The sequence below is a fragment of the Triturus cristatus genome, chromosome 12 (assembly GCF_964204655.1).
Source record: "Triturus cristatus chromosome 12, aTriCri1.1, whole genome shotgun sequence".
Lineage (NCBI taxonomy): Eukaryota > Metazoa > Chordata > Amphibia > Caudata > Salamandridae > Triturus > Triturus cristatus.
The window spans coordinates 490,850,409-490,873,001 of record NC_140595.1 but is presented as its reverse complement, the minus strand read 5'-3'; the positions used below and the strand labels follow the sequence as shown (position 1 = coordinate 490,873,001).

General features: G+C 43.1%; 1 protein-coding gene and 1 pseudogene across 1 annotated transcript in view; both read left to right on the top strand.

Annotated features, from left to right (window-relative positions):
• GARRE1 (granule associated Rac and RHOG effector 1) overlaps nucleotides 1-22,593 on the top strand; it is a 690,207-nt gene that overhangs the window by 92,854 nt on the left and 574,760 nt on the right. Inside the window, exon 2 of the mRNA XM_085639654.1 lies at nucleotides 20,989-22,303. Within this exon, the coding sequence (XP_085495780.1) occupies nucleotides 21,809-22,303 (495 nt within the window). The 5' untranslated portion in view covers nucleotides 20,989-21,808. The remainder of the gene's footprint in view (nucleotides 1-20,988; nucleotides 22,304-22,593) is intronic.
• On the top strand, nucleotides 6,325-6,927 carry LOC146776148 (18S ribosomal RNA; annotated as a pseudogene; the record flags this gene model as incomplete).

Sequence of the window (22,593 nt, the reverse complement as noted above, 5' to 3'; positions counted from 1 at the left end):
ATCCCTTCCCCTTAATAAAAAAAAAAAAACAGTCCTGGCTGCGGGACTTAGGCCCTGTTCCCCTATAATTAGACTTTGGCCCGGGGGTATGGAGTCCCAGGAGCTACTTAATGCTCTGGAAGAGGTGAGCCACATGCACCACCCCTATCAGTCTATGGTCCCAGAGGATGTGGTCCCTGGGGCCCATTTGGGCTTTGGGAGAGGGGGATCTATGTGCCCCCCTCCGAGAGGGTAAGCCATGCATGCCCCTTCCCAAATATTAATGTTTTTGGCCCCCCAGGGAATAAGATCCCCAGGCCCAGTAGTGGCTTGCAGGGGGGTTGGGGGGGGTGACTGCACAGCCTCCTCTACTAACAGGGAACTGGCTGCCTCCAGAGGTGGGGAGGGGGATTGGACACAGACCCTGCGGTTAGCCCCCACTTCAGCTGTGCGTGGCAGCAGTTGGCCCCCTGGTGGGGGGTTAAACGCAGGGCCAGGGCAGCCATACGCTGCGCACGGCCACATTTTCTTTCCTCGTTGGTACAGTACTTAATGAACTTATTAGTAACCTATGAATAGCTCTTCCACTTTACACCATCGTTTCTACATCACCTTTTCAGTCAAAAATACAACATAATTGTATGTTGGCAGTTTTATTATAATTCATACCCTCATGTCAGTACACACCACTCCAAAGGAAGTCCATTTGGTTGACAACGTTTCTTGGCAATTACTTTTTTCCTCATCATTTTGACATTGTTCACGAGCTCACCTCTAACATTTGTAGACACAGTATTTGTAAAGCTAGATGGGTTTAGCATCCGCTTTCAGGCATGGTGTGTCTGTCTGTGTTTACCCAAATGTTGAATAAATATCTCATCAGGCCATCTAAGGACATTCTCCGTTCTATGCAACTTTCACCTTAATATGTGGATCTGTGTTCTAGACCATGGCTCTGAAAAAATCTGGACACACATCATGACCAGGCAGCCTAACTTTGACTAGTTAGTTAAACACTTAATTCTGTCATAATACGAGTCAATTCCAGATCAGCCATCAGTCACTGTTTCACGCAACATGGGGGCTTTGTTCATGTCTTCTGCACATCCCCCCCTTAGCATTGTCACTAATCTTTGTACTTTCCTACCTTCTTCTCACCTTCCAGTCACAAAAACAAGCACCAGTTTAGTAACCCTCTCACTGGTTGGCTGGCCAAGTTCCTGCTGACTTTGGTAACATGCACCTTAAATCAATATTCCTGATAAGCTCTACCACTGACTGAAAAACCCTTAAGCACGACATTCTAATATGCTCTCCCATTAATAACACAGCTTACTATTTTCATTCTTTCTTTTAACTGGAGCCCATTTGATGGTCTACTTAATCATTATTGAAGAGACTTTCCACAATTGGATATTGTATTGTTTCTTCTACACTGCTGAGCAATCCTATGTGTGAACCGTTGGCTTCATTCGAGCTTGAAATGCTCTTTTGGATAGTCACTGCATTTCTCTTGTAGGTCAACACACACTTGCAAGTGTAGCATCTTGTCTTGACTAGTGAAGGTGAATCATTTAGCATTTGTACATTAGTAAGGGTTTTCTAGAATTCGTTGTTTCCAGTCCTGGAAGGAAACCTTTTAAATCCGGGATGTAAAAACCGCACTCAAATTGAAACACGGGCGGGATCTGGAACGATGGGAGATCCATTGGAGCAACAGGGCCCCTTTGCTAGGCACTGTGCGTGATGGGCCCGATGTAGATATGGATTAGAGAACTTGACAGTGATTATCATATCACTACATCATATGGGATAATGATATCGATCTTTGAATGATAACAACAAATTAAATTTATAAGATTTAGAAGCACTGGACGACAATGTCATTCTGGACAAGGACTATATTGCCTTAAGTATTACATCTATCATTCCATGGAAATTACAAACGCCCTGAAGAAGTTCTTTTTAGAGAAAGAAACGCGTTAGCTGTGGTTCTTTAAAAAAAAAAAAAAAAAGGATATAAACAAATAATAAAGAAGGAAATTCAATCATCAGATGGACTCAATGTGGACTAATTGACTGCATATAATTGAAAAGGGGTGCAACTCCAATATAATTCATAAGCGCTCAATTTCCTCTTTGGTTCTAAGAAGATGATAATCCTTGCCAGGATCTTTAACATCCACATTAGGCACTCTACCCTTCTTTTGCCAATGTCCTCTCAAATTTCTCATGGGAGTTAGATTAAGTTACCACTTAACCTGTAAGGACATGGGTGTATTTATTCAGAACCATAAGCACATCCCTATTGGCAAACCAGTTGTGATGCTTGCTGGTTTATTCTATCTATTTGCAGTCAGTGGTCTCTTGGTGCCATTTCTTCTACTGAAGCTGAATTGCCAACCTGTTTGAGCAGTATTGATTTAAGTATTTCTAGTAACTACCTTCCACATTCTAGCAGCCTGTAACCTATCTTGGCATCTTGGATATTCTTTTTACATTACCAATATTTACCCAGTTCCCTTGCTTTGTTCTGCACCGCTTTACTTTTTGTTAAAGTTGTCATTCATCCTTCTACCTACTTGTCCACACTCTCTCTGATTATGCTCCCCAGTGTTTCTTTTTACCTTTCTTCTACCACACTAGCTGTCTGAATTAGTTTCTTGATGACTGGCTACGCTTCTTCAGATCCCAAATGCCAGTCCTCTTACTTATCCTTTGTATGCTTCAATTTGGGTGTTTGTTTCCATCTTTATTTATTGCCTACTGTTACTCCTCATTAATATGCTGTATCTTGTATCTCATGCTCTTCATTAGCACTTTACCCGCCCCATTTTTCCCCTCCTCTTCAGTGCCATTTAAATAACTATTGTTAGTGTAATTAACAAAGTTTAAGTCCTCTGATCATTCAGAAATGGGGTTATTAATTTGGGAGAGGGGTACCCTTACCACCTCAATACACCCACTCTGGTTAGGTTAGAACCCTGTTCTGAGAGAATCTCTGCTCAACCCCTGGTGGATATGTCACAAGCATCCAGTATTTCCCAGAGGAGTGAGAGCTAATTTCAAGCAGTGCCAACAATTTAAAAACCAGAACACAAGACAACACAATAAAAAAAAAAAGTTGAGCACTAAGGAAAAACAGTTCGTGTGGGACCAGACACTATGCACAGTTTGGATACACCTAACTGTTAGTTTTGGTCGAAGGTTTTTACCTTCAGACTTAGTCTCCAGCTGCTGTGATAGCTTCTTCTGCTCAACCCCATAGTCCCTGCTCCTCGTTGGCTGGCTTCAGATCTCTCTCCAGCCAGGCCTCCTACAGGTTCTTGCCCTCTTTAGTCACCTAGGCCCTCTTGGAGTCAGTAGTATTTCTGCTATTTGTGTCCCTGTAGCTGGTAAACAGGATGCCAATCACTTGACATTTGGAGAGCAGTTCCGGTCCCTCGGTACCAACAGGTTTCAGGTGTCCTTGAGCCTTGTGCTAGTCCTCTTCTTCCACAGGGGAGTCTGGCGTCTCAAGTCAGGCTTCTTCTTGCAGAGCCACATTCTTTAGATGGAGTCTTCCCAGGTCCATGAATGTTTTGAGGTGGTGGGTGTGGAGGTGCCCGGATTATCCCGTGCATCAGCAAGTGATTGGAGGAATTCTACTGCCCAATCTTAACAGTTTTCTTGCAGTCCACCCCCTTCCTTTTGCAGCACTTTCTCTTGGCCTTACTGTAAAATTACCCGTGAGCCCCTACTTGAAAATGACGGGACTCAGCTGCCATGAGGCAGTTCTGTCTTCAACTTCGTGATCACTCCCATGATAGAGTGAAACCTGATTCACGCTGCTACTGTGGCTGGAGTATAACTGTCTAAAAGCATCCTGGGGATGAATAGAAGACGCCCTGCTTGGCAGCTCCATGTCAAAAGATGTAGTGTTAAAACTGCCCTTTTTTCTCCTAACAGTTCCTGTTCACTCCTAGATAGCTAATCCCCTCCTAAGTGGTTAGTAGTTAACACCTGTTGGGCTTTCATGAGCCCAGAAGCAAGCTCTTGAACTCTGTGCCAGAGTCGTTAGCTCTCCCAGCCTAAGATGTGTATTCCAGCTTTGGAATTGTGATGAATGGCAGTGCTGGTTTTAAGCCAGTTCTGGCTGCCTAAAAATATCATTTCACCATTAAGTCAGATTTTAAAAACTATGCGGGATACAATTTTGAATAATTTTTCTAGCCCTTTCGAAATCGTTGTTAGAAAATAAATATTTTAATCTCACCTTTACCTAAATTTTTTTAGCCTGGCTTACATATTGAAATTGTTTCGAATTTTATATCACTGAAGGCACACTAACCCCAAAATGCAGTGTACCCTGTTTTTATCTATCAGTCTCCCGCTCTTTGGGCTTACAAGGTGCATGTTAGGGGGACTTGTGTAATGTATAAAACGAGGCTTCTCAAAAATGGCAATGTCATTGTTTCTTGCCATGTGCCACTGCAGTGGTTCTTCAAGTAGAAACCTATTTTCGACATACATGTAGGTGGTGAAAAAATGCACTGCAGCCAGCATATGACATTTAATTCCTGAAAGAAACTTCTAACGTCAGATTTCTTGCCTTCGAATATTCCCCAGGCATCAGACTGAATCTGTAAATACTTGAGCAGTGCCTCTTCATGCCAGTAGATGGCATCAGATGGCCCGCACCTGCGCCATCTGCATCAGAAGTGATGTGTGAGGTGCTTATATAGGCACCACCCTAGAACTTTGACATAAGTTCCTTCCTTTCACAAAGTCTGGAGAGCTATCAGTCATTTTTTAATCACCTTTTTTTGCCTTTTTGTTGAATCTTTTTTTTTTTTTTTTTTTTAGCTTTTTCTCTCAATGTGCTAGTGACATGTTTCACACTAACCCCACTATGTTTAAACTGTATGAGGAATGTCAGAGACCGATGTCTGACACTGACTCAATCTTGGTATGCCTATGGTTGGGCCATGAACTAAAGGCCTATCCTGATTGTAAGTCCTTGAATCTGAAGGTGATTCGCTATTGGGCGTTGAAGTTGCTGGTGGCGTTGCAGTAGAAGGCTTGGTGCTGATAGTGGCTCTTCCTGCACTGGAGGATCTCGGGCCATTCTTGGAATAGTTACCAGAAACTATCGTTACCCAACTTCGATGACAAGGGTTTGGAGTGGGATAAGTCAAAAAAGCACAAGAAGTCAAAGCATGGTTTGTTTTCCCCTAGCAACCAATGTGCTTCTAGGCCTCTATCTCCAACCACAGAGCCGGCAAGCAGTTCCACTCCCTGGAGCCGAATCGATCCCTGCCGAACTTAGTGACTTCTATGATGCCATGCTGTCCATCTTTGGGCCTGGGGCGCACTCTGGTGTGCCTTTCAGCCCCATATAGCAGAGAGGAGCTCCCTGCTGGATTACTGTCAGGTGCTTGGACCTCGACGCAAGCCGGGCCCCCTGAATCTGCACTAGGATCAGTAACGATGCCAGCACAGGGGTCACCACCCTGTCCAGCTCCGGTTACGCCAACACAGACACCTGTGTCGATCAAGAAGCTAATCTCTGACTCCAAGATGACGCCACCCTGACTCAGCTAGACGTTAGTCTGCACTGTCCATCCCATGCCCACCTATGGAATTGCCCATTTTAACTGAAGGCGGGGGATGAGGAAGAGGGGTATGGCCCTGCTTGAAGACGACCCCTACCAAGGGTGATTACCTCTCCAGGCCCAGTCATGGAGGAGGGCGCATCTTTTGCTTCAGTGATGTGCAGGGCGGCGGTGGTCCTATATCTGAAGTTGCCTTCCATCAAAGTTAAGACCAGTGTCTTTGTGGAGGTGCTTCACAGAGGCAAGCTTTGCAGAGTTCTTGCTCCTTTTTAGTGAAGCCCTTACCAATGTTCTCCTGGGGGACTATGCCAGTCTGTGAACGGGGGCTCCCATGCACAGAAGGATTGCCCGCCGACATTATCCTGCCCCAGGAGACCCACACTTCCTCTCCCAACATCCATCCCCCGAGAGTCTGATCGTGCAGGCCTTGACAGCCAAGGTCAACACAAGTATGTTCCGTACCATCCCACCCCACTGGATAGAGAATCCAAGAGGCTGGGACACCTTCCCTTTATATCCCCTGCTCTTCCATCAGCATTGCATTGTGGTCAGTGAACTTTGTGCATCTCTTAGGCCGATGTTCCCATGCTTTATTAGATTTGGATGCATAGCTGCTGCCTGAAGAGGGCCGAGCCATCTTGAACCATTTGTTAAATGATGATCGGGATGCAGCAAAGTTCACCATTCACTGTGGGCTGGACACCATGGACTGGCAGGGCTGTGGCACCTACAGTGGAACTATGCTGCCTACCTGGTTGATCCTGCCAGTAGCATATGCTTGTCTCAAAGATTAAGCCATGCACGTGTAAGTACAACCGGCCGGTACAGTGAAACTGCGAATGGCTCATTAAATCAGTTATGGTTCCTTTGATCGCTTCATCTGTTACTTGTATAACTGTAGTAATTCTGGAGCTAATACATGCCGACGAGCGCTGACCTCCCGGGATGCGTGCATTTATCAGACCAAGACCAATCCGAGCTCGCCCGGCCGCTTTGGTGACTCTAGATAACCTCGGGCCGATCGCACGTCCCTGTGACGGCGACGATACATTCGGGTGTCTGCCCTATCAACCTTCGATGGCACTTTCTGTGCCTACCATGGTGACCACGGGTAACGGGGAATCGGGGTTCGATTCCGGAGAGGGAGCCTAAGAAACGGCTACCACATCCAAGGAAAGCAGCAGGTGCGCAAATTACCCACTCCCGATGAGGTAGTGATGAAAAATAACAATACAGGACTCTTTTGAGGCCCTGTAATTGGAATGAGTACATTTTAAATCCTTTAACGAGGATCCATTGGAGGTCAAGTCTGGTGCCAGCAGCCACGGTAATTCCAGCTCCAATAGCGTATATTAAAGTTGCTGCAGTTAAAAAGCTCGTAGTTGGATCTTGGAACTATGCTGCCACACCTGGTTGACAGTCACTGGATTTTCAGGGGATGTACAAACATCTCTGATCGACATGCGTTTTGATGACTCCCGCTTGGTCATGTGCTTTGACTACTCCCACTTGTTCAGTGAGGAAGCTGACATGGTACTCGGACGAATCAAGGAAAGCCTGGTCACCGCCAGTTCCCTGGGCCTTTTCTTGGGTCCCTGGCAACAGTCCTTTTGCCCCTTAGGTGGCCATGGTCTGGGCTTTCATGGGTGCCCACAATATCAGTTTTACCCCCCACCCCTCCCGCACCCAGAAACCTTCTCAGTCCTTTTGTGGTGGGGGCGCCGATCCCATAAAGGACACCGGTCCGCAGCCTCCCAACCTCTTTTAATGGGCCTTTAACGCAGCACAAATAGCCCATTGCGGCAGGATCAAGCACCACCTGCTCAATGGCAAGCAATAACAGATGACAATGGGTGCTCCAAATTGTGTAATGGGGTTATTCCCTTCTATATCTGGGAACCCCGCTTACCTTGCCACCGTCCACAGAACTGCTGTCATAGGATCTGTTTTTGCTCCTTCAGGATGTAGGTGTACTGCTTGCCGAAAGTGTTGGACCTTCAGACTAATATTTCCACATTCCCATCCTGCATGCTCACAGACATTACTTGTGGTTAACAGTAGGCCACAAACCTTTCCAGTCCGCTGTGCTTACCTTTGGCCTTACAAGTGCCCTTCGACTGTTCATGAAATTGATGGCACTGGGTGCAGCGCATTTGCGTAGGACAGAGGTACCAGTTTTTCCTTACCCCGACGATTGGCTTTTGAAGGCAGGCTTGCCTCAGGCAGTTATCGTCCACCTCCAGTCGACGACGCACCTGCATTCACTAGGGTTCACTATCAACATGCCAGTCACGCCATTTCATATGAGCCATTCTGGACACGGTGCAGTTCCACGCCTACCCTCCAGAGCAGAAAGTCCAGGACATTCAGGCTATGATCCAGATGTTTTAACATCTGTGCTATATTTTGATGAGATTGACTGAGGCTCCTGGATCTGATGGCCTCCTGCATCCTGGTGATGACGTTTGCTTGTTAGCATATGTGGGCTCTGCAGTGGGAACTGAGGTTCCAGTGGGCACAGCACCAGGAGAATCTCTCTGAACTGGTCCAGATTTTGAAGGAGACTGCAAAAGTTCTGCAGTGGTGGTTGACAAATCGTAATTAGGCCAGTGGCAGACCCCTATCCCTTCCGGAGCAGACAGTGGTGACAGATGCATCACATCTCTGTTGGGGCAGACAAACCGGGCAAAGTGGGGTCGTGGACCCTGTGCCAGGAGGCTTTTCTCCTCTGGACTTGGCAGGAGTGACAGGACGTTTTCAAGCACCTTGTGGAATTTCTGAATGCCAGGGCAGACAAATTCAGCCACTGATGCCTTGTGCATTACGAATGGTGACTACACCTGGAGGTGGCGCAAGGTCTCTTTTGCGAATGTGGAGAACCTGGCTCGATTTGTTTGTCACTGCTGAGAACACGCAATATCAGCTCTTCTCTGTGTTGGAGTTTCCAAAGCGGCCCTCGCTCTTAGACTGGTACCCCTGACCAGGGGCGTAACACAGGCCCCCGCATCCCCCGCGGTGCGGGGGGGGCCCCCGAGCTGCAGGGGGCCACCTCAGCCCAGTACTAAGGCCTTAGAGCTCCGGATTAAATCTAGAGTGGGGGCCCCTCCATGTACCTTGCAGGGGGGCCCCCTGAGCTTTCGTTACGCCACTGCCCCGGACTTCTTAATGCTTTACTGCCACTACCTCTCCTGCCTTTAATTTGAGTTCTCAAGATCAGGACCGAGCAAGTTAGTCATTCTGGTGGCCCTGGACTGGGCAAGGAGAGTTTAGTATCCCAAACTCCTGAGCATCTGTCCTCTAATGAAGCTGCCCTTTCAGGAGGATCTCCTATTGCAAAAACAGAGCAGGGTTCTGCACCTAAACCTGCATAAACTCCATCTTCATGCATGGAGACTGAGTGGCGATAGTTGAATGCCTTTGATCTACCTCCTAAAATTTGTGATGTCATCTTGACAGCCAGGTCAGTGAAGAATGTATATGCATGCCATTGGGACACAATTTGTCTTGGTGCTCATCCCGTAATGTTGATTCCCCCTTTCTGCCTCCTTGTCGTAGGTGCTGCTGTTAGCCCAGCAAGGCCTTGCCTTGGGCATTGTTAAAGGTTACCTTTCAGCCATTTTGTCTTGCGATTACCGATCAGCTCTTCCTGTTTGTCTCCTTTTGTGACTTGTTACCTTAAGGGCCTGCAAAATGAGATCCTCCTCCCCTTTTTGTTATGCTCCAATGGGACCTCTATCTGGTTCGGAAGTTCATAATGTGCTCCCCAATTCAAACAGGTGCATATTTGGCCTTTGCAGGCCTGGTGGTTGGTATGCGAGGGTGCCTCTGATGGTTGTTTTCTCATCCGTGTGTTATTGAATGTGAGGTGTTCTATGGCGATGGTGGTATGGTCGGTGTTGGTGGCGCACTGTTGGTTCTGTTTGTGGATGATAGCTATTCCTCCTCTTGGTTTGTTGATGTAGTCCCGGTGAGTGATTTTATATCCGTCGGGAATCGCTGCTGCAGGGTTGTCAGGTCTCAGTAAGGAAGGCAATATTGGGGGTGAGGGTGGTGATAAAGTCCCATAGCTCTGTGGAGTGTCTGCAAATTAAGCATGTGTTGAGAAGTATGCAGTGGAGGTGGTGGGTCGCATCTGGTGTGGCGAGGGGTTGGCGTGCTGTCTGGCAACGTGACGGCTGTCGTGCTGGTGCAGGAGAAGGCGCATCTGGCGCAGGAGAACGGTCCTAGCATAGTGTGTGGATAGGTGGAATGACAACTTCTAGGCCCACCGTGTATTCTCTTCATATCTGTGTATGCTAAGTTAAAATCCTTGAGATCCTCTTAAATGGCAAACCATATGTTAGTGGTCATTTTAATGTGTGTTTTTAGTAAACAGATGCTGTGTATCATTACATGCCTAAAGCAGGAAGGTGGTAAATGGCAAAAATTGAGGGAGCCAGGTTAAACTTAGACCATGCTGCGCACATTATACTTCCCAATACACTAGTTCACGCCGCAAATTCTCCATTGTGTGGGGATTTATCTAGCCTTGGGTATTAGAAAAAAAGTGATTTATTTATCATTATGCAGAGTACTTCACGGTGGTTTAATCTGGAATCGCGAGTACAGTTTAAGTTTCTATTTGAGGTACACTGACTTTCTACAGGGAAACTTTGTCCTTACCTGTGCAAGTGAGTCAAGCACTTGGAAGCTCAGTGTGGTTTATTGGTCCACGCTAGCGGTGTGAAAGACTGAAGCGTTAAAGCTTTAATCACCCAGGCCCCTATTTTGTGGAGTATACAGCTTATTACTTTAGGAACTGAAAATGTGTTTAATTTCAGAAACAAATGAAAACCTTTTATTCCCTCCTACCTAACTACAGTGTTGACTTGGCACGTACATTTGTTTTTTAGCCCCCAGAAAACTCAGGGACACATTACACTGTACTTTTAGCATCATAACGTAGATTAACGAATTGGGAGACCCCTTAGAAACTGCTCATCCTTCATTACTGTAGTAAGAACATATGTAGATTATTAAATTCGCTCGGTATGCAAAATACTTTTGTAGGCACTTTATTTATTATGTAGCTGCGTGTTCTGAATACCTTAAGTATTGCATAATGTTCCATCTTTATTAACTGTAGTCTTCTTTTTCCATAGCATTTATAACAAGGCTTCTGTGTAGTTTGAGGAAGCTGCAGCATTTAACTTGTTTCCTGTATTTCACCCTCCCAACTCCTCAATGCTCTTTATACTCCCTTTTCCTCCCTCTCGGCTACCCCTCCCCCCCCCCCCATCCCATTGCGTAGCTCATCTTCTGACATTTCAGTACTGCTAATTGTATGTGTGTGCACGGTTTTGTATGCCTAACTGCATGTTATGTCTCTTGCCATTCGTATAGGACACACCTGCCTTTTGGTCGGTATTGTACTTCTGTTGGCGCTGCATTCGGTTTCCTGGCAGGTAGTGGTGTGATGGCGTCAGGTTGGGGGCCCACGATGTGAGCACAGTATGGTGAAGTAGGCCACATGTGTGAGCAAAGGACTTGTTCTTTCTATTTTTCTGTTGTGGAAATTCACTGTTCGCCAGAAGTCAAGATAGGGGGGGGGGGGGGGGGGGTTAGGGGGTTGAATGATTGTATTTTGAGTTTGCATGTGATTGTATGACCTTCTTGTGGATAACGGTCTACATGGGTTTAATGCATCTGTGACATGTCAATAACCAATGACAATTTATTTGTGTGATTAATAAAAACCAATCCAAAAAATAAACAATGTAAAAAGAATAATTAAAATTGAATAAAATGATTATATATATATATATATATATATATATATATATATATATATATATATATATATATATATATATATTCACTGAAAAAACCATATGTTTCACGCATGTTATAGTTAGCTGGACATTTTATTGATAAAAAACCAATGAAATTCCCCCGTTATAGTTAGTGCAGGCAACTATAACTCACGCGACCGCAATCCTCTGCTGATGCTAATACTGTATTTAGACACTTATTTGCCCATGTCTTCTTCCATTAAATTTTAGCTATACATATATTACAAATATTTTTTTTTCATAAAGACACATATGTCATCAGCAGAAGATTGCGGTCGCGTGAGTTATAGTTGCCTGCACTAACTATAACGGGGGAATTTCATTGGTTTTTTATCAATAAAATGTCCAGCTAACTATAACATGTGTGAAACCTATGGTTTTTTCAGTGAATTTGCAAGGTTTTTTAAATGCTAATTCCTAACTATAACGTGTGTGAAACCTATGGTTTTTTCAGTGAATTTGTACGTTTTTTTAAATGCTAAGTTACTTTACGCCATTCGTGGCGTGCGCGCCCAGTTAACGCAGTTCGTTCCGTGCGCGCACGGTGCGCCCACTTTACGCAGTTAGTGCCGTGCACGCACGGTGGTCACGTTATGCGGGATGGGCCATGTACGCACGATGCGCTTCGCGCACCGTGCGCACATGGGGGACATATTATGCGCATCTTTGTGAAATGTATTCTTTGTTTATTTCATACCTGTAATAAGCCATGCACAAATGGTGCCCTTCGGGCACCATTTGCACACGGGGTTGGGAGGGTGTGGATAATTTTTTATTTTTTTTTAATTTTTACCGTACGCGTACGGTAAGCGTAATCGGCGATTTTCCGAAAAAAAATAAAAAAAATTTTTTGGGCTTGGGGGTTGTTTGGGGACCCCTATATCAATGCTGGGTGGTTAGGATCTCAAGAAACTGCCTCTTTAGACATTTTTTGGCATCGTTTTTGCTGCCCAACTCAGAGAGCGAGAGAGAAAATGGCGGCCGCCGCTTCCTGGTTTCGACCGATTCGAATGTTTACTAAGATCTAACAGCCAATCAAAATCGCGCTCGCCACCGTACGCGTACGGTAAGCGCACCGTAAGCGCACCGTAAGCTGGCTCAGATATATATATTGATTTAAAGGCTATTTTCTCTGAATCTACTGAACAGATTTACACCAAACCTACAAAAGGCACTTCCTTGACCTGAGGACTACCTCTCTGCCAAATTTCAAGTAATTCTGTTCAGCCGTTCGGGCTGTAGCTGTGTCTAAAGGTCCTATGGAAAAATGCATGGGAAAAACGCGTTTTGGGACCCCCCTTTTATCTCAGCCCCCGCTTGACGAATCCCCCCGAGACTTTCAGGGTAGGAGCGTAGCGTAGCGCCCCACCTATTTTGAAAAATTCGCGAGGATTCGTCGACCGGCGCCAAAGTTATTCAAAATAGAATGTTGCGGATTTCCTATGGAAACGTGGTCCTAACTATAACTACCTACTGGCGACCGCCAGTAGGTAATATATATATATATATATATATATATATATATATATATATATATATATATATATATATATATACACACACACACATACACGGCTGTCATGTCGTCGGCCTGCTTATTAAACTTACCTAGTTGCTTTAGTATGGCCATTGCTTTCACATTGTTACTGCTATTCCTAAGGGCGTTACCTGAAGTGCAGCATCTTGGCATCGTTGGGGCTTGTTTTTGTGGTGCGGTATGAATGGAAGGTAATTGATTGAAATTTGTACCAAGTGATATAAATTCCTTTTGTCTCATCTTTAAGTTTCAACACGGAAAAGCTTTTAAAAAGGGGAATAATGCTGATGAAGGATTTTGTTATCCAAGGCATTTTGATTTTTAAAGGGACTTTCAGGTAGCCCTTCAGCCACTGATCTGTTGTTTCCATTCACATTTTACTTCCACATACTGCAGCATTCATCATGGGGCATTGGATTGACCCATTTCAGCCACTGACTTAAATCACTAGCAGTCATGCCATTCTTCCCTTTCAGAAGTAAAACATCCGCACAGAGATGTCTCCTTCAGTGCCAGAAACTCCTGACAATGTAACAAAGTATTTTCCTCAATAAAATAGTTTTGCAAAAACATGCAAAACAAGCATTGACAAAACAAAAACACCATCGGCCGATGCTTGGTTTTTCAGGTAGACTTGGTGCTGGGTTATTGTGGTACTTGGGTTAGATGTGTTTGAAGCAGCTATTTCATTACTTCTATTGTTTTAAGGCATGGTAGGTAATGTGTTTTCAGTAATGTTAAATACCTATAGTAGCTTGTTGCATCTACCTCCTTAATGTTCTTTTCCATATAGCCACAGAGTAATCATGGTCCAGTGAAGCTCCAGTGGCGCCATTGTGCAATACATCACAGAAGATAATAATTTTCTCATTGTAGAGGTTCCAGGGAAACCTGTCCGTCATGACAAAAATGATAGTTTTGAGAAACTATTATATTTCGATCTCTAATTATTTTAATGGTGTTTTCATGCCATCTGTGCATTAGCCCCTAGAGAGGCCTGAATAAAATCTGTAGTAAGTGGTCATTAGGGATTATGAAGTGTCAAGCAGATTAATGTATATAGGTTTTGTGCTCAAAGTAGTAAGCAGTATATGAGTTAAAGGGTCTTATTTTAAATCTTTTAGCAAGTTATCTTTATCATATCCCATGTAAATTCATCAATTTTAGTTATTAGAATCTTATTAGAAATCAATAATAAATCCGTTATCAATCAATAATATAAAATGCATTAAGCGTGTTACATTAAGGACAGAATCCCTCATCTGGGCGAAATTAGCTGTCAGTAAGAACACAACGAGTTGTAGTTTGAGAGATTGAGCGTAAGCATAAAGCTTCAGCATATAGAGCAGTTCAAAATAAAAATCAGTCAAAGCAGAACTTCCCACAAAGAGAGGTTCAAGAAACTGAGTCTCAAAGTAGCATGGAATAAGGATAAATGAATATGAATAGGAAACCATCAATAGCAGTCTCAACTGCAAATGGCAATGGGGTAAAAAAAAATGTCGGCTCCTCTTTAGGTACACACATTTTTATTAACAGTCGAAAATGATGTTGCAGTTTGTGTTGCATCTTTTCCTCCTGTCGTCCAGTCAGCTTTCAGTTTCTCCTGGGAACTGGTTCGCTCCTCTTCTTCTTTCAGAAATACAATAGTCCACAGACAGCAATGTTTTTTTGTTTTTTTTGTAAATTCTTTTTATTGGCATATGTTGTTATAATCATGGAGCATATACATTCCGTGCGTATAATTATGGTACATGTGCATTCAAATCAGCTATTATCATTATAGGCAGTTACATTTGCGTCTCATTTCGTGTAAATGCAGCATGCGTTGTAGCATACGTTCGCCAGAAAGAAAACCTGGGGCAAGAACCAAACTAGGGGTCGCCATGGGAGTCTAAGTGATGAGGCCAGGTGGATGGTCGTGATTCCTCGGGTATCTACTCGACGGCGCAGCTGCGTCTCACTACGTAGGGGATGAGTGTGCGGTCGGGTGCGGGGGATAGATCAGTGTGTCGGGTGAGCGGGAGCCTAGCGAGTCCTAGGGTGGCGTGAGTAATCGGGAGGAGTCCCCCCGTCTTGTGGGCTTGTACAGTAGGTGGCTGTGAGGTGTCAGGGGTAGCCGTGCCAATGATCGGGTCCTCTTGGGACTGGGACTGTTTGAGTTGGTGTAGCAGGAGTGCCCATTCCTGGGAGATTAAGGTTTTGCGTATACCTTTAGCTTCTTCTTCACGCACTGCGTCCTCCTCACACAGACAGCAATGTTAGTTTTGAAACTTAAATGGATTGTGCTCTGTTCATGTGGAAATGTTTCTCATTCAAGACTTCTTTCCCAATTATTAGACTACATGTCTAACCGTCTAAATATCAAATTCTACGTTTCACTAACCAAGATCTATCTAAAACTCAAACATCTGTATTAACAAAAAGAAAATATTTATTATCCATTTCTTGGGGGGGGGGGGGGGGGGAACAAATAAATTAAAAATATGAAGTTCATGTTTAAATGCAGCATTTTTATGAGTTTTTTCACTACTTCATTAAGCGAAAATGTTCAATCATATGTTAACAGTGGCCTTTGTGTAAGTAGAAACGTTGCATGGAAAGGTCAAGAATTAAACATTTTATGAGTGTTTCAGCGTTTTTAGTCAGCCAGCATGTCAAGCAATATTGCTTTAGCTATTTGAGGCCTATTATGAGTAAATATGTGTGCTTAGTGCAGCTTACACGTTATTCTGCACATTTATTATAAATGGATTATTTTCTCGATATTATTAAAAACGCACCTTCAATTCAACTGTGTAGTAAACTGGCTCATGTGATAGATTGGGAAGATGTTTGCAGAAGTCTAATGTGGCAGAAAGTAAGAAAATACATTTCTATGTTTGCTTTCTAGTCGATATCTATGTCATGGATATGCATTTTGGACATGAAGAACCAATGTTGCAGGATAATGTACACTATTAATTTAAGAAAGAAATTCAACTGTGCATAGATATAGATTTGGCTTCTGTCGAGCCTGATAGTACAATGCCTGGACTGAAGTACCATGTATTCTGCGCTACATAAATAACTCCGATCGTTGAGGAAAAGCATGTGTCCTTTGCCCAATTGCAGTTCATTAAGTTTCAGAATAGAAATAATTTCACTAGTGAACTTGTAATTAGAGCTCTGTTTACATCCCGAAGTGGCTCTTGTAAGTGACAGCGTGCACTTTGCTTGTGCAGACTTTTAGGTTCAGGAAAAGTAAAGGGCGATTGGCCAAACGTTTCAGCATGTTTTGGAAGAGCTGTAGGAATGTGAATGCAGTGTACATGGACCAAGGAAAATAATGCTTTGCCACTTTCCCACTTGAGTCTCTGTAGCAAACAATCTTCTAAAGAAGGCATTAATCCTCAAACCCTGTGTAGATGAGAAAATCCTGTCATTAAAATGAGTTCTGAGACTGGTCATGTTTTTAGAGATTACATGTTTATGTAGCGCTCACCCACTGAGTAATAGTTGTATTTTGACTCGGAGGCTTTAGCTACATGTCTCTTCAAACTTCTTTTATTTTTGTGGGACTTTATAATAGTTCATGCATCGTGAAAATAGTGTATTTTGCTTACAGGGAGGTACAGCCGTCCTACTTTGTTTTGGGGTGCGGTGGGGTTATGTAGCGCAAAATCGACCCGAAGGTATCGGAGTGCTTTACATGAACACCAGTTGCGTTACAGACCCATTCATTTTTGCTAGGCACGTGGAGATTAAGAGATTTAACCAGAATCACAGGATGTTGAGCGTTGTTGCCGAGACTCAAACCCGGTTCCCCAGCTTCGAGGTCGAGGGCTCTCTGTCAGTTACTTGTATAGAGTTGTCAGTTTTTGTGTCTAATTTGCATCATCCCTCGTTGGAATGAGGTGTTTGCTTTTCTAAGCCAGTGTTTCCATTTTGAGACTAAAACTTCCACCTGTCTCTTTAATTGGGGAGTGATTCCTGCTTCTTGTGATCAAGTAACAGGGAGTGAAAATTTCAACACTTGTTTTTATTTTAAAGATTTATTTATATATTGGTCTTTATTCAGACTGATTTTTTTATTTTTATGAATGATTTGATAAAACGTTCTCAATAAACTTCACATAATCTTGAATACAATCATCAAAAGAGTAAATTCATGAACGGTCACAAAAGCGTACCTTAAAGCAGTTCCTAAACACGTCTTTCTATTTAACGTGTTTATAAATGACTCTGAGGCTCGTTCTAAGGGCCACGAGGCAGTCCGAGGTTATGAGGCCATGTCTATGGTGTTCACTGTCATCTACCACTTACAGTGGTGAGCTGGCCTACAGGGCAGTCAGGAAGTGCCCAATGGGCTGATCTGATGGGTGAGTGTGTGGGCCATCTTTTTTTGGAGGTTCGTGGGTCTGTTGTATGGTCTGGTGGGCCGGTTTTACTGTTTTATTTCCATAAAACTACCACAAACATTGCCTGCCACAAGGTAAAATCCACGCAGTCTCCCATTCCATGCAAATATAACGTCTTTACAAGTTCAGAACTACCATATGTGCAAATGTGGGGCACTTTTCTAGCTATCTGATTAACTAACGTGGAACATTTTTATTTTGGTGCCTGGGCATAATTTCTGTCTGAATCTGACCCCTAATATTCCAAGGCTACAAGTAGTGTTGTGCTAGATAACTAACTAAATTGCACTCTTATTGTGCCTGACACTGCAGGAGTAGCAACATTTTATTTAGGAGATAGTGGGTTACAAACGTGGATACAGCATGGCATAGCAAACACGCAGTAAACCCACTTTCTTGTTAGAACCATCACCTATAGGGAGAGATATTTATTTACAGGTAGGTAAACTAAGGATATTCAAATTAAGCTTTAGACCAAAAACAGAAGTTGCTAGAACATTCTGGGGAAGTTAAATTGACCCAGACACATTTATAGCATTTACCTGCTTGTCACTAGAGTTTCAGAACTGTGGGTGCTATGTCAGTGTTCTTTTATGAGGGAAAGTTTAGGTGTTCTCCAAAACTTTCAGGGAATTTTTAAATCCCATCAATATTCTGTTAGCCATTCAGCGAGGCAGAGGTGTCAAACAGAATACAATTCCTCAAGTGGGGTTGTGTATGCCGTAGTCTCTTAGTGGACTTGGGATCAAAACAGGATAGACAGACCTGCCAAGCTCCCAAAAACATTCCCCATGTGAGAGGAGCGGACTGGGGGATGAGGCCTGGAGAGGGGGCTCGACCTTGAGCTCAAAACCTCCCAAGCTGTAAAGTTTTTTCATAGGTGGTATGGTCAACCAGAGAGCAGGGCAGGGCTTTGTTCAGATAAGTGCTCATAAGTCACTAACCCCCTTGGGAAAAAAAAATAGCAGTGGCTTCAAAGGCTACAGCTGATGTCCTGGGAGTTGGAAACACTCTGTAGGGGTTTCCAACTAGCATTGCCTGCCACCATGGGATACCAGCTCCTCACCAGATGGCTTTGTGATAGGGGCTGATTTTGTGTGACTGACAGTGGTGACGTGTGATTGACAGGTCTGGATAGCTAACAGGGATTCATGCTCCACTTCTGAAGAGTAGCCTTAAAATCTTAAAGTCTAAATGCACCTTAGTCAAAACTGCAGTGCAAGACTATTCAGTTCAGAGTGCCTAAGCCAAAGTTATGCATTCGTCTTGGTATCCTGTTAACAGGGGTAGCACATATTGAGTAGCCCTGGAAAGGGGGTTGAAGCAATGTATAGTCACAGGGGTATAGACAGACAGGTTAAAGACCACACTAGTACGGTGCTGGAGGTGACTTAAACTACAAAGGTTTCTCATGGGGAAAGGGGGGCGGGACCAAATTTCAGTAACCCATATACCATAAGGGTTATTCATGGTTAAGATTAATGGTTAGCAGTAGACCATCCACCACATTGAGGTTACCCACTGGACACAGGTTTGACCAGTTGGAAGTGGGATTCAGGATTGTTGGGTAACTGCATGTTCAAACAAATGCCACTCTGAAAAGGTTGCGGCTAGAGAGACTTCAAATAGTTCTGGAATCATGGCGACTGTAAGCAGCCAATGACACACCATGTCAAGTTTTAGGATTAAGGGCCTCTATGTCTCTCACAGACATCATTTGGACAGGTTTTTTACAAAAATAGAGAGGCAACAGAAACAATTTTGAGAAATCACACTAAAATAGAACAGATCTCGTAGAACTTGTTTACCAGTGCAGTGTTTTCTTTGTGCTTCCAAAAACAGTACAGCAAACGCTTTTCACCTCACAAAAGTTCCATCAAGGCTGCAAACATGAAAAACATACATGAATCAGATGTCATATAACATACATATATATATATATATATATATATATATATATATATATATATATATATATGTATGTGTGTGTGTGTATATATGTGTGTGTGTGTGTATGTATATATATATATATACATATACATACACACACCAATTTACACCCGGACAAATATTAATACAGGAACTTAAAAAAACACAAGGAATGTCCCAAGCAACGTGAATTTAAATTGAACACAATCCATTACAATAATGTTTCATGTAACATACCGGAGAAAAAGTATATATTTATTAAAAAACGACAAAACTCAATTGGTATCGATGGAAGAGCCGGATGTGTAATTTTAAAATAAATATACAATTTTTCTTCGGTATGTTACATGGAACATTATTGTAATGAATTGTGTTTAATTTATACTCACGTTTCTTGTATTGTTTTATAAGTTCCTGTATTTGTTGACGTGATTCATTTATGCAGCCCTAATGAAGCCTTTGTAAGGTGAAATGCGTTGGCTACGGTGTTTTTAGAAACATAATAAAGAAAACAACACACTGATGAATACGTTCTACGAGCATCTGTTCTATTTTAGTGTGATTTCTCAAAATTGTTTCTGTTGCCTCTCAATTGTTGTAAAAAACTGTATCTAATTATGTGGTCAATGTGCAGCTGGCCATTGAGGTGGGCAACAGTCTCCTTTGATCTGTTGACTACTCCAGGTGGTGCGGCTCTAAGCGTCCTGGCTGCCTTTTCTCTTGTTCATCATCTGGACAGGTATCACTTCCATACGATGGCAGGCAGATTGAGAAAGGTGAAAGCGTACCTCACTCACAGTCCTGAAATATGTTATCCAAGTAACTTCTGGTTATTCAGTTTGAGCCTAACCAGTTTCAGCTAGGTTTCTGTTGTTGCTGTTCTGTGTTCAACGCAACACTGTAAAGTTTGAAAGGTTGATTTCAGGTGCAGTGGAGCAAAAGTGTTTTGGAAGGTAAACAGACTCCTCCTCCCCATCCATCGACTCCCAGTCCTGGAAACCCACTGGCTAGCTGCAGGTTTGGTGAACAATGGCCAGGGATCAAAAGATATGAAGCTTATCTCATCCATCATTTTGTGCGGGCTCCCAGGTCCTGATGTCACCATACACCCTGCACACACATTCTCACATTCCAAAAATATGTAACACAACATGCTGCACATCACACACATCATTGAAAATGTGTAAGGCTCCAGTTAATGGGAGTGTAGGAAAATGTAGATTGTGAGTACCCACTAACCATCCGTCCTTGTCTAGGGGTACTGATACTACCTCATTTTAGTAAAGCTTACGTAATACTGTCAAACTTAATTTAGTCATTGAATTAATTATCCGTTTAGTGGAGTTGTTTTTTTGTCAAGGAAGCTAGTATCAGTGGGATAACAGCAATTTTGTTAAATTATTGCCAAGATTTAAATGTATTTGATTTCTCTTTTTTTGAAAATCATTCTTTTAGCAAAGTTGTTAACGAGTTCTGTTGGTTAGATGGCGTTTTTAAGTTGATCTTGTTTAAAAACTTGTGATGGAGCAGTTCGTTTGTGGCTCTCTTGAGTATCAAAAGCTTTCCCCACTTTGGCTTGGACCTTTTTAAGGCTGATACTCAAGATTAATGTTATAAAGAGTAAGGTGTCTAGAGACTACGGGGGTAAAACTGTAACAACTTTGCCCATTGTTCCATACCTTTTTTTTACTCCTTTTTTTTTTTCTTTTTCTTTGCAGGAAATGACCTAGAGGCCTTACAAATACATGTGCGCATTCTTCCTTCAGACTACAATCGAAGGCACATTCAATCTGGAAGCACCCTTGTTTCCACTGTAGCAGTATTAACTACCTCAACCAATGGAAGGAAAGGAGTAGATTTGCAACAACAACCCATCTAGTTTTTATTAACCTGAACTTGAGAATACTAAAAAAAAAAATTCAACCAGAGAGACTCTATTTTTCAGTATTGCGGCAAAGCACTACAGGCGTTTGACAGACTGGATCTGCCAAAGCATACAGACATATGATTATTCTGCTGAACGACAACCGACTTGCACTGCTTTTATAGTCACTGTTGATCAGTATTTCTGCTCTACAATTTTTGGTATGTTAAGGAAGTTCTATTTTGTTTTTTCTTTTACACAATTCTATCTATATATCTATATATTTTGATGTCCGTGTGAATAGATTTTAAGCTACTGGTGTCGGTGGTTGGGCAGCAGAGAAAAACGCATATGTTTACTCCACTACAGAGTCCTCCACAAACACCGCATGGTATAAAAACTGCGCTGCAACGAATATATCAGCAGCATACGAAGCTTCCTTTTTAAACACAAGCTGCGAACTGCAGCAGGGCTGCACTAAACGCAGGAACACAAGGTTAGCTAGCACGCTGCCTTTCTCTGCTGATACCGATTATAGAGTCATCTGCCTCGTGGAAATGCCTTTTTCAAAACCTGTGCGCCCCGTCCTTCGCTGCGATACGTAAACACAAATTTGCAAAAGGAGCTTGTCAGCCGATTGTTAGCCTGTACGTTTGGCCGTCCACCTGACACCTATGTATTGCTGCAGTGCCCAGGAAAGTAAAATGGACTACAAGCGGCGCTTTTTGCTTGGCGGGTCCAAGCAGAAAGGGCAGCAGCACCAGCAGTTTCAAATGCCTGAGCTAAGCAGGACCCTTAGCGCACCACTGGCATCGACGACCACAGCGCCCCCTTTGTCCTCCACAGTTGCTGCAGGCAGCTGCAATCTCCCCGCCCCTCACACAACTCCGATCGCAGACATCCAGCAGGGAATCTCTAAGTATCTGGATGCACTCAATGTTTTTTGTCGTGCAAGCACTTTCCTTACAGACCTTTTCAGCGGCGTTTTTCGAAACTCGCACTATTCTAAGGCAGCTATGCAACTGAAAGACGTGCAGGAACATGTCATGGAAGCAGCGAGTCGGCTCACAGCAGCAATAAAACCAGAAATCGCAAAAATGCTGATGGAGCTGAGTGTGGGAGCTGCAAATTTCAAAGATCAAAATGAGTTCAGTCTGCAAGACATTGAGGTAAGTTAAAATGTCCTATATATTTTGTAAAGTGAGTGGATGAACCAATAATCCAGTTTGGAAGCATACATGTGAACAGTAATCCACTAGATTACTAGGATATTGTTGTTTGGATGCACTGTTTTACTGACAAGCAAGATAAAAACGCTTTTCAATTATCTGTATATGTTTTTTTTGTAGTTGATGATTGCATGAGACTTCCTGCAATATTGCTATTAAATTAACATTATAATGTCTCAGTTAATACCCAAAGTAAAAGTTGTCAATAGACCAGACTGATCCGGAGATCT